At 36.5% G+C, this 12,123-nt stretch overlaps 1 protein-coding gene across 12 annotated transcripts in view; it reads left to right on the top strand.

The window, feature by feature from the left end:
- LOC105482551 (capping protein regulator and myosin 1 linker 1) overlaps positions 1-12,123 on the top strand; it is a 341,908-nt gene that overhangs the window by 289,618 nt on the left and 40,167 nt on the right. For 10 of the 12 annotated variants that reach the window (XM_071097501.1, XM_071097499.1, XM_071097498.1 and 7 more), the window contains one exon: positions 9,816-9,833. The exons of the other annotated variants lie outside the window; for them this stretch is intronic. In XM_071097501.1, coding sequence (XP_070953602.1) covers positions 9,816-9,833 — 18 coding nt within the window. The remainder of the gene's footprint in view (positions 1-9,815; positions 9,834-12,123) is intronic. 12 annotated transcript variants of the gene reach the window in all.

Here is a 12,123-nt window from a genome sequence, read left to right as displayed (position 1 = left end):
CTTACGGACACGATGGATTGTGCCGTGTGTCTCGCTTGGGTATTGTTAATTGAGAGGCTCAGAACTGAATGTGCATTTGACCTATAAAAAGTGTGCAGTGCCTGAAGAAGTATAGTTTGTTGTATTAAGCTGTAATTCTGGCTCCATTTTTTTCTTCATTGTCTTGATTTACTCATTAAAAAAAATATTGCTGTTACATATGGGCCTCAGCTCATTTTCAGACTGAAGTGGTTATACATTAGTAAAGTGAAAAATTAGATATGGTGGGCAAGTGCTCTGATAGAGGTAGGCAGGTTGCTATGGAAGCACAGAGAATTGGTGTCCAGCCCAGCCTAGGGGAGGGGTGTTGTTAAGGAAGGCTTCCTGGAGGAAGATTCTGTGCATCATGCCTGGCACATACCAGGCCCTCAGTAGCTGTTGGTACAATGAGAGATGGCATGAGAAAGAGAAGTTCGCTGGAAGGAAAATAAGTAAGTAAATTTAGTAGGGAGAGTGGCACATATGGAACTCTGGAGTGAAGATAGAACAGTGCAATTTGAGGAACTAGTATAGTATTATGATATAATAGGAATAAAGGATAGGAGAGGGGATTAGATGGGGAGGCTGGAAGGGAAGGCATGAGCCTTATCACCAGAACCTTGTAGATCTCACTTAAGGGTTTGTTTGTTATTTATTTGTTTATTTTTAAGGCAGCAAGCAGCCACCAAAGGTGAGGAAGCTGTAAGATGGGCTAGGTTTTTGCAGAAACAGTGGTGACTTCTGTTTTGTTCATCGAGATTGAGGTACTCACAAGGCCCTGGTTGAAGTGTCCAGAAGTAGCTCTGGGGCTCAGTAGTCAAGTCTGAATAAGGAGTCAGCCATGCCCAAGTAAAGCCACAGTACAGATGCGCTCACCAGCCTTCCCTGAAGTGATCATTGCCTCTTCAGCTCTGTCAGCAGTGTTCTTTTTCCACATTCATGAAATTTATCTCAGTTTACCTTCAGCGGCCAGGTACGGTGGCTCACGCCTGTAATCCCAGCACTTTGGGAGGCCAAGGCGGGCAGATCATGAGGTCAGGAGATTGAGACCATCCTAGCCAACATGATGAAAACCCCGTCTCTACAAAAAATACAAAAATTAGCTGAGCATGATGGCACATGCCTGTAATCCCAGCTGCTCAGGAGGCTGAGGCAGGAGAATTGCTTGAACCCAGGAGTCGGAGGTTGCAGTGAGCCGAGATCATGTTACTGCGCTCTGGCCTGGTGACAGAGCGAGACTCCATCACAAAAAAATTAAAAATAAAAATTTACCTTCAGCTACAGGTACATATATTCAACTTCCTACTTGATATCTTCAATTAGCTGTTCAAAAAGTATCTCATATATAGTATGTCCCAAATAGAATCATTGCGTTCCCGCCTTCCCTTCCTAAGGCTTCACCGTCAGCTTTATGACTTTCTATTTCTACCCATTTGTTCCCAACTCTACCTGTCAGTCTCAGTATCTCTCTTGTTCTTTCACTGTCCAAATCTGTCTTCCCTCCCTCATCCAAGATATGTTGGTTTTTGTCTGGACTCTTGAAACAGGCTTGTACCTCACACGCCTACCTTCACTGTTGATTCTGCAGTCAATCTATCCTCTATTCAGTATCCAGAAGAGTTTTCTAAATGGAAATCAGATCGGTATCTAAGGTGTCAAATCCTCTGATAGCTTCACATTGTACGCAGAATAAGCCTCCTGGTCCATAAGGTCCTACATGGTCTGCCTTCTGTCTCTGTCTCCTAATCTTACTCTAGTCTCTCCTTTGTTCACTTCCCTCCAGCCACTGATGGTTTTCTTGCTTTTCCCTAGAACTTGTCCAGGCTCCCATCTCAGCTCTTGTTCCTTCACCTTGGAATATTCTCTACCAACTTGTACCATGGCTGTCTTCTCACTGTTTAGGTCACAATTCCAGTGTTTCTTTCTCAGAAGTTGTCCTTGATCCTCTGAGCCAAAGAAGCCTTCCAGTCACCTTGCGTATTATATTATCTTAGCACTTATCAGAACTTGAAGTGATCTTACTCGTGAAGGTATAAGCTTCTGGCAGGCCGGGACTTTGTGCTGTTGACCACATATCCCCAGTATCTAGAGCAGTGCCTGGCACAAAATTGTTCAGTAAAGTTCGTTTCTCCTCTCCTGGCTTTGAATTGTAATTACTTGCATGAGTTTTCTTTGCATGCTTCTTGAAAGAACTGGAGTTACATGTTATTGATTTCTTTTTTTTTCTTTTTTTTTTTTTGAGATGGAGTCTCGCTCTGTCGCCCAGACAGATGTTCTCATAGGTAGAATAGAGTGTATGAATGGTGATCTGAAGTTATGGAAAAATAGCTATCAAAATAATTGATCTGTAATTTAGAGAGGGATATCTTGAGAATTCACTCTTTTGAGAATCTCTCTTTAGAATTCATTTAGTAGGGATGTTGATTAAAAGGAGTTAAACTGAGCATGATGAAAATCTTGGTTTCCAAGCTGGAGCAGGTTTCAGAGTTTTGGTGGTAAGCCATCTTTCCCTGAAGCTCTGTTTGAGGTTGAAGAGTTGGGATTTGAGGACCTAATTTCAGTAAAGCTTGGGGAACGACTTGCTCTGTGTTAAAAAGTATAGGAACCAGATCTTCTGATTACTGATTGATTACCACAGCTCTGTAACTAGGATCCTAAATTTAAATTTATAAATTTATTAGTTTTTATTATTTTATTATTTTTTATTTTTAATTTAATATTTTATTCAATTTAGGATAATTTAATTAATTTATTATTTTTTATTTAATTTTTATTATTTATTAATTTATTAATTTTTGTCATTATTATAAAGCTGATATTCCATGAAGGGAGCAAATGTGTTACCTGAAGAATTTAGGCTAATTTTGATTATTCATCTTGATGTCACTGAACTATGATGTCCATTCTAAACAAGAGTATTTAAATCTTCTCCTAAATTCCTAATTTTTGCCTTCCATTTTAACATGGATTTTCCAAGATTGCAACTTAAAATATCTCAAGTTTAATACTCAGTGGGGTTCCCGCTTCGTTTCGATGTTTTCACAATAAAGAAAATATTAAAATGCTATTCAGGTTTTTATGACCATTGGATTAACATCATGCTTAATAGTGCAACAAAGTAATTAAAGAATTTTCCCACTTTTTTAATGCTACAGGGACATATACCTGATCTTGTAGTAATAAACATCATGTTTCTGTGCCCAGCAGGAGTCACACACATTGTGGTGGCAAGATATTTGCTTGGAATCAGTGCCAGAGAATTCTGTTTTTGGATTTCTCTTAAGAAAAATGTATTAAATTTTATTCGCTTTTTAAGGAGAATATTCAAACATGAATTTTCACTTTTGCATCAGTTGCAAGATGAGTTACAAGGAATAAAAAGTGAGGTATTTCCTGTTTCCTGGAGAAAACGTGACAAAGTTAGGAAGATAAATATTTTTGTTGTATCAAAAAATTGTGCAGATCTGGAAAATAAGGAAACAAACCATTTTAATTTCAAAATAGTTCTCTACCATGATCTTTACAATAGTCTCTCATCAGTGCTATTCCCTAAATGTTTTTGTTTTAACATCATGATGCCAGTTTAACTTTTATGTGAAATGAGACTCTGGATATAAAAGTTAATGAGTGTAACATGAATAGCTGGATTTAATGTTGTGTTTAGTAGGAAATGTGACACATCACTAAATCTCTACATATCATTCCTCCTTTTGTCCATCGATTTATTGCAGCTTTCTCAGAGTTATGACTTCCCTATACCTTTTCTTTCTAGGCTTGCAAAGGAAGACTTTATGCTGTCCAACAATTGTCTTAGAAAGAATTAGGTATCTCTTTTTCTCAGTGAGATTTACACCATCTCAGACTTTTTTAAATGGAAGTGCACAAAAATTACTTTTTTTTTAACTACAAATGTGATAATACTGTTTGGCTAGATATTGAGGGTAAAAGTCAATTAAAAATTACTGAGTTTTCTCCTTGAGCTGAAAAGCTAGTAGTAAGTATTTAGTTTTTATAATCTAGTTCATTAAACAGGGAAGGTAGGTCTAGGATATTTTGTATCAAAAAGCAATGATTAGCTCTAAATTCAATGGGATCATTTCAAAGCTCAGAAAATCCAGTTGAAAGGACTTCACTGAGACATTCTGAGCACCAAAAAGAATAATGAATAGTAGTTTAAGATACATTGAAGTAATAGAGATCCATGCATTCATAGTAATACTCAGAAAACATCGAAATGCCAGTACAGAGGATTTTAAGAGAGGAAATGTTTCTCTTTTCAGAGGAATGGCAACTAATAAATATAAGAATAATGAAAGAAGTAGAAAGTTATAATTTTGCAGTTCCAGTCATATCTATTAATTCAGGCAAGGATTACCAATAGTTGCTTTAAAATCCAGATGGACTAAACGTATCACCTCATAGAGTTACTATTAATTACCAAGGGAATGAGTACTTTACAATGGAGCGCAGCTAGAGAGTCCCCATGCTAATCAAGGGATCAAGGTCAGTCTTACCAGTATTGGAACAACCTGACATATATGCCAGTCACTGTGATTCATTCAGTAGTTCACAGCGTCCCCTATGTAGTATTAATGCTAAAAATGTTTCATTGAATCTAATTATGAGGAAACCATCAGACAAATATAGAGTGTGAGGCAGTCTATAAAACAATTGGCCTGGATTCATGGACAAAGTCAGTATTATGAAAAAGAAAGGTGGGGATGGGAGTGGGGAGGGAGGATGTGCTAGATGAAAGAGCCTGAAGAGACATTACCCTATATAATGAGTATATTCTCTATTAAGATCCCAAAATGGAAGGGGATGTTTTAAGGCACCTGAGGGATAGTTGGGGGAATTTGAATATGGACTATAGTGTGTACGTTAGATATTATGCAATTGCTGTTAATTTTCTTAGATGTTGATAATAATGTATGGTTATATAGGAAAATATAATTCTTAGGATATTCATGCAGAAGTATTTAAGGGAGAAATGTCAAGATGTCAACAACCTTTAAATGGTTCAGAATTTTTTTTCTGTGTTTGTGTTAGAGAGAGAGATGAGAATGAAGGAAATAAAGTAATTTTATGTGACAAAATGTTAACAATTGCTGAATCTAAGTGAAGAGTATACTTGTATTTATTAGACTATCCTTGTCCTTTTAATTTGCTAAATTTGAATATGTTAAAAATAAATAGTTGGGGAAAAAGAGTGGGTGTGTGTATTTGAAAAGTGTATTGTTTAGGGAGGTGGACATCATGGCCGGGCGCAGTGGCTCATGCCTGTAATCCCAGCACTTTAGGGGGCCAAGGCAGGAGGATCGCTTGAACTCAGGAATTGGAGACCAGCCTGGGTAACAAGGCAAAACCCCGTCTCTAAAATACAAAGATTAGCTGGGCATGGTGGTACCTACCTGTAGTCCCAGCTACTCAGGAGGCTGGGGTGGGCAGATGGCTTAAGCCCAGGAGGCAGAGGTTGGACAGTGAGCCGAGATTGAGCCACTGCACTCCAGTCTAGGTGATAGAGCCAGACCTTGTCTCAAAATTAAAAAATAAAAAAATAAAGAGGTGGACATCAATACATGAACCACTAGGGTCCATGAGGAAGTTTTTGTCCGTGTAACAAGAAATAGAAAAAATACGCCAGATTTTTCATGAAAATAAATATCTGTAAAGGACTATTCTTTATAATAAACGTGTCCTTACTATTTTATCTTTGTGCCTAAATGCCCTTTTTGGTAACAATGTTTAGTACTGGTAATATTTTGTTTTTAAACAAGTCTATAGAACTTGCATGTGGGGAGCACACTGGATTAAAGCAGTGTTCAGTTCATTCATTCAAACACACACTTCTTGAAGGCCCATTATATGCCAAGTCCTCTATGGGCTCTGGGGATCTAGAGGTGAACAAGACAGAATCCTGGCTTGTGTTTTTCACCCAAGAGATGTTCATTTTGTCTTCCCCAGGGATGACCAGGGGGAGCAGGAAGAGGATGGGCACCTAAAGGAAATCCTTTGAGTCATTCTCTAGGCATTCCCCTATGTCACCCAAATTAGTCCCATTTATCTATCATGTGTTTTTGACACACTGCTTAAGATGTTTCAAAAAGTGTTCTGCTGTATATTACATGAAAACCATTTTCATTTAAAATGAAAAAAAATTACTTTTTGTGAAAGGATGCTGTAGTAAATTTGTTGGCCATTAGATAAAAAGAATGTATCTCTGCCCACACGCCTCCTGTTTCTATTCTAAACTCATTTTTTAAAGTTAATATACTTGATGAGGTGACTCTGTAGTTGAAATTCTTGTAGGTTTTCTGCTTTTTCTTCCCCTGCAGACTGAGGGAGGACTGATGAGACAGTGGCCAAAAGACACCTCTGCCAGTTTTTTGCCAGCAATAAGAAAATGGAGGGTTTACCTCTAAGCAAAAAAAAAAAAAAAAGTATAATAATAATAATAATCCTTTTTTTTGCTTATTTCTTTTTTACTTAGAGGTAAACCCTTCATTTCCTTATTTTTCTAACTAACTGGCTTTTTCCCACTTCACCTAGTCTGTCCAGTTCTGACCATCATGTCTCCATCTCAGTTATGTATTAAAAGGAGGTGCTGAAATGACTGGCAAAACATTTGTGTATTTCTGATAGAGTGAATTATATTAAGGTTAATATTAATTTTTTAAAAAAATTCCTTACATGTGAGGTTCATGATAAAGAACATGAAGAAGGAGGATGTGGCACTGGAATTTTTATTTAATTCGAGTTCTTGGTCTCTGGAAAACAGTAGTTCCTGAATGTCAGGAAGCCAGCCACTTTTTAACACTTCCACAGAATAGCACTAATGCTTATCAAACACTTACACATACAGAAGAACTCCGAGTTACTTTAAGAAACTTTAAAGTTTCTTTCCCTGTGTTATAGTTGATCACTTTCCACCCCCAAGCTATTATGATCTGGTTGGTGTTTTTGTCATTGTTACCCATCAGGAGGTAGCAAAGGTGGTGAAAGTCTATGGTCATTCAGACAGGCTCCTATTAGAGTGTCTGCAGAGTAGTGTAAGTCCAGATAATCGGTCAATGCTATGACCAGAGTGATTTCTTTAAGTATTCCTAAATAAACTTTTTGGGGCGTTCCTAAGAAATTACAAAAATTACTCACAAATGCCAAATACCTGTGTTCCTACCACCCTGAAGAGCCACCTGTTAACATGTTAGAATGTTTGTTTTGCCAATGTACACTGGAACACACACACTAGGAGTGCAAGAGCTCATCTGTCTTATTCACTGCTAGACCCACCCCTTTCTCCAAGAATGCCTGATGCACAGTAGGTGCTCAGTAGCATTTGTTGAATCTTGAATAATACAGGGCATCAAAGATAATGTAATAGCATCATTTGACCACTACTAACAGTCTCACACTTCTTCCCCTTTCTCCAGAGGCACTCTCATGAGTTCAGTTGGACACTTCCTGTTTGTTTTTTGTGTTCAAACATACATGTATTCATGAACAGTGTATAGTATTGTTTTGCATGTTTTACAGTCTACATAAATGGCGTTGTACCACTTGTATCTTTTTTGAAACTTGCTTTTTTCACTCAATATTATATTTTGAGAGTTGTTCATGTTGCTACATGTAGCGTTTATTTTTCCTTTTAACTGATGTTTCTTCATTTAAAATACTTCATTTTAGTTATTCATTCTTCTACTGATTGGCTTTTCGATTGTTCTGACTTTTTTGCTGTTATAAATCTGCTTCTTATTAATGGTCCCCCTCCTTTCTTCTCTCTCTTTGGGAATAGAAGCATTTTTAAAATGATAATATTAATCTCTCATAATCACAGCCAATTATTGAAGCACTGAGAGGTCACTGATTGGCACTGTTTGCCAGACACTGTGCCAAGCGCTTTGTATTTATTAGCTTATTTAATCTTCACAATTTATTTTACAAACTAGAAAACTGGAAGCTGACTTTGCAAAAACATTGGTCAAAGTCCCATAACCCAGGAAGTGGCAGGTTCAGGATTCAAGCCCAGTTCTTGGATGCCGAAGCCATGAGCATGAGACATACTCCTTCCCTCGTCCTGATGGAGGGATGTTGAAGTCAGTGTGGCCTAAATGAGTTCCAAAAAGTGGACAAGAGTAGCGCGATGAACTAACGATCTTCCTTCTGTCAAAAAGTTGAAATGTCTGTTGCCATGCTTTCCATCTTCATGGGAACATGTTTTGCTCGCCTGTCATTTTAGGAGTTGAATCAATTGAAAGATTCCTCACTATCACTTACAATGATCTTTAGGTAGATAATTGGGACAGACTACTTGTCTTGTTGAATTAATCTTTCACAAGGAAAAGGAAAGTAAAAAGTCATCTGTGGGACTTAACCATCAACTGTAACTCTTATGTATGTGTTCATAGTCATACCTTTAAGAATGCTTCTGAGGGCTATGTGTTGGGAAAGGGCAAGAGTCTTTGTTTTGGGCAATTCTGGAAAATATATTTGAAAATATATTTTTACTTTTTCTCCTTTCATCCAGCAAGGATGTTTGCATGCTAATTTAATGGGTCATAGAATGAGTTACATTTGAAGTAAATTGCCTAATCAAGTATGAAATCAGAAATGTGAAGAACGAGAATTTTTCAGGACTTTACCAGTGGAAGCCTTTCTGATAAGCACGTAATACTGGTGCCAGTGATGGTGATGGTTATAGGGAATGCTTTTTACTTATGTACTGCCTTTACTTTAAAGAGACACAAATCATTTACATTCACAAATTGAGGAGCCCTGTATTTCTATCCCATTTTATATTGAAAACAATTGACATGAGAAAAATAAAGAACTTGGAAAAAAGAAAGCCCCAGCTCCAGGTGGAAGGAGTAGGTGGCCTTCCTCAGGAGGTTTGGAAAGGATGCCTCAACCCCTGACACTTTGCTTTCACGAAGACTAACATTCTATAACTGGACTTCTTTTTTGTTTTTAGAAATTCTTTTATAAATGTTCAGAATAAGAAGAGGATGCCCTAACAAAATTTAATGATGACCAATGGAGTTTTAAAAATTATTTAGAGATTTTTTTTTTCATCTAAGGAGAGGGAAAGAAAATAAAGAAAAAACTTCCTTAGAGATATAATGTAAAATGTAAGGTGACCGAAGTTCCCACTAAGGTATAAGGTATCATCAATATTGAATTACACTGTAGGTAGGTAACTTGTGCTGAATCCTGGCATCAGATCTTTCCCTGAAAAGTTTTAATGACTAAAGAGGCAAAAGAATTCAAAGATACTGCTCCTAAAATGCAGTGTGAGCACAGAATGATGTAAATGGCCCCAGAAGAGACTCTTGTACATGCCTGCAGATACACTGTCCCCACTTAGTTCTTGAGACTGGTCCTGTGGTCCAGGAGCCAGGACTTGCATGGGGTTCTTTAATAACCATCCTCTGCTTTGTCCATTATGTGCTTTGGAGCTAATAAAGCCACTATCCCCCAAATGAGGTTAATGCCTTGTGGGGTTGGTAAATATCACTTTGACACATTTAGCGAGAGAAATAATATCCGTAGGTTAGGTGTTTCTGAAATTTTTCAAGCTGTAATTGTGCTTCTGCTTATAAAAAGCCAGTTTGGATGTCTTAAGCCATTAATATGTTGGCCTCATTCCTGCCTCATTCCTTTGCTATGAAGGCTTTTTATGTGTTTTAGCTTTTCTGTTTCTTTGTTTGTGAATGGTATCCCTCTCCCTCCCCTTTTCTAGTAATGCTGTTGCTTTATCTCTTTTCCATTCATATTTTTTTCTTTCTTTTTGCTGCATGGAGACTCTCTGCTGTACAAGTGTAAGTATTTTTTGGTGGCTTTGCGGTTTCTGGCTCTACTACTTTATATTCTTGTGCTCCATTTGCTTCTGTGCTGCCTGGCTGGTCTCCCAGGAGACTGTAGTGTCGTCGTCCATCTGCAGATCCTGAATGAAATAGGCAACAATTTAGAGACAAGATTGGATTTTACAAGATGGTTCAGCTAGCAAAACAGGCGATGAATTTAAAATATCTCCAGCCATGTGTCTGAAAGCAAGCAGAGTGTTGATGAAGAGGATACAAACATTCAAGAGGAGACAAGTGCTTATTCCACTCATGTAATAATAATAATAATAATAATAACATTACTTTTAAGGTTTTTTCCTGATTCTTGTCATATTACTTGTTTTGGGCCCTGGGTTGTAGAAAATCGATGTTATAATTTGTTTCTTATATTAGAAGAACTTTCCTAATCTTCTTCTCAACTGGTATTGTTATGATTTTTTTTTCTTTCTACAGCCTTGGTGGTGAGGGGGAAGTAATTATGGATTCTTGAGCTTGGAATGAGAGTGTTATTTATTATTTTTTGAGCAAATGGTGACAAAAACAAAGCATCTCTTTATATTTTTATAGTGACATAAGCAATCTGACTGTCATTTTTTAAAAAAGCGTGTCTAGGAATTACATGTTAAAAGTGGGTTTGACAGGAAGAAAAAGGTTATGTTATTTGTAAGGTTCCAAGATTAGTCTTTAACTTGTAGTAAAAGTAGACATATCTCAATTGAGCTATGTGCAGAATAGTTTAAAATTTATTATAAAAATTTGATCAAATGAGTACAATTTCAGAGTAATGTAGACATTGATGCTTTTGGATTCTCAGAAAATAGAGTTATGGCCTTTTTGTTCACAGTGTCTGCCACAGTGAGGATTTATTGATGATTTGTGATGTTAGGACAAGAAAGAAGTCTGTGTTTAAGATTTTCCTGCTAAAATTACATTTAAAATAAGGGTTTAACACATTTTTCCTCATATTTCTTTAGGATATGGGTATTGAAAATTATACCTTATTGCTTACAATATTCATTTTTTAAGATAAGTTAATTTTGTCTAGGCCTCAAGTTGACAGTGTTAACCATTGATTGATGAGAGGTCCGTTTGCAGTATGTACCTCTTCTTTTTCAAATGTTGACCCCCTTCATCTGATGAACAGTTTGTGATTTCTCTGACTCAGAAAATACTTAGGCATTAACAGATGTCAGGGAAAGGTCAATAAGGACTAAGAAACAGTTTGAAAAAATTGACCTTTCATTTTGGTACCAAAAGGGAAGAGAGCTAACCGTGTTAAAGAAGATGGTAAAGTCAGATTGTTTTCTTTTTCTGGGATGTAATTCAACAACCCAACAGTTGTGGAGAGGAGGAGGAAGGAGTTCAAATAAACCAAATTTCTAGACAAACATTAAATATTTGCTCCTAAATATACCCTTAGGTGGATAATTATAGTACGTTTTTATATTTCCTCTTGCTTTAGGTTTATATGTAATGGCATTGTAGGAATAAGCCAATAAGATTAAGGAAGTCCACATTTTCTGTAAAACTAAGGAAGAATTACTTCCAAAGAAAAGCAATAAAAATGTGAGAGAAATGAGATTGATTTTTTTTCTCTGTTGTCACACTTAAATCCCATGAGGGAAAGATATAGAAGCTGGGTTACCTTCTTAATACCAATTGTAGAAACTAGCCTGATTACAAATTCTATTTTAACAAAAGACCATTGACTCTGTGCCAGAACTTCAGAACTAAAAGATATGATGGGTATAGTTTTATGGGAAATGTAATTAGAAGTTACTTACCCTTGTAAAAAGCACACAAAGTAAAGGAAAGCAAGTGAAATACGTTAGAAGTGAGTTTTTCTGATATTCAAGCTTTCTATATTGGGCTTTAAAGCATTGGAAAACAATACCAAGAGGAGAAAACTAGCTCCCCTTTGAGTGATATCAACCGTCAAATTATCCTGATGATTTTGTGTGTTTCTTAATTATGTCTATGAAATGAAATTAAGCTGAATAACCTGTTCACAGATGGACATGAGTTTGTAAATGTGATTCTTTCTGTACATATTATATATTATGTCATTTATTTTATATATAGTACATATTTTTATATGTTTAAAATTGTAATATATTTGCAATATAATTTTTATGTTTTACATGTATTTGGTATCATAAAGGCTTTCATGATATGGAAACTTAAACTAGACTATTTTTGCCCATGAATACACTTTCTGTAAAATCTAATCAAGAGTCAGGGAAATAAAAAAAGACATCTTCAGTCC

Source organism: Macaca nemestrina, chromosome 5 (assembly GCF_043159975.1).
Source record: "Macaca nemestrina isolate mMacNem1 chromosome 5, mMacNem.hap1, whole genome shotgun sequence".
NCBI classification, from domain to species: domain Eukaryota; kingdom Metazoa; phylum Chordata; class Mammalia; order Primates; family Cercopithecidae; genus Macaca; species Macaca nemestrina.
Note: the sequence above shows the minus strand (reverse complement) of the source record. Positions and strands in the feature narration are given on the sequence as shown.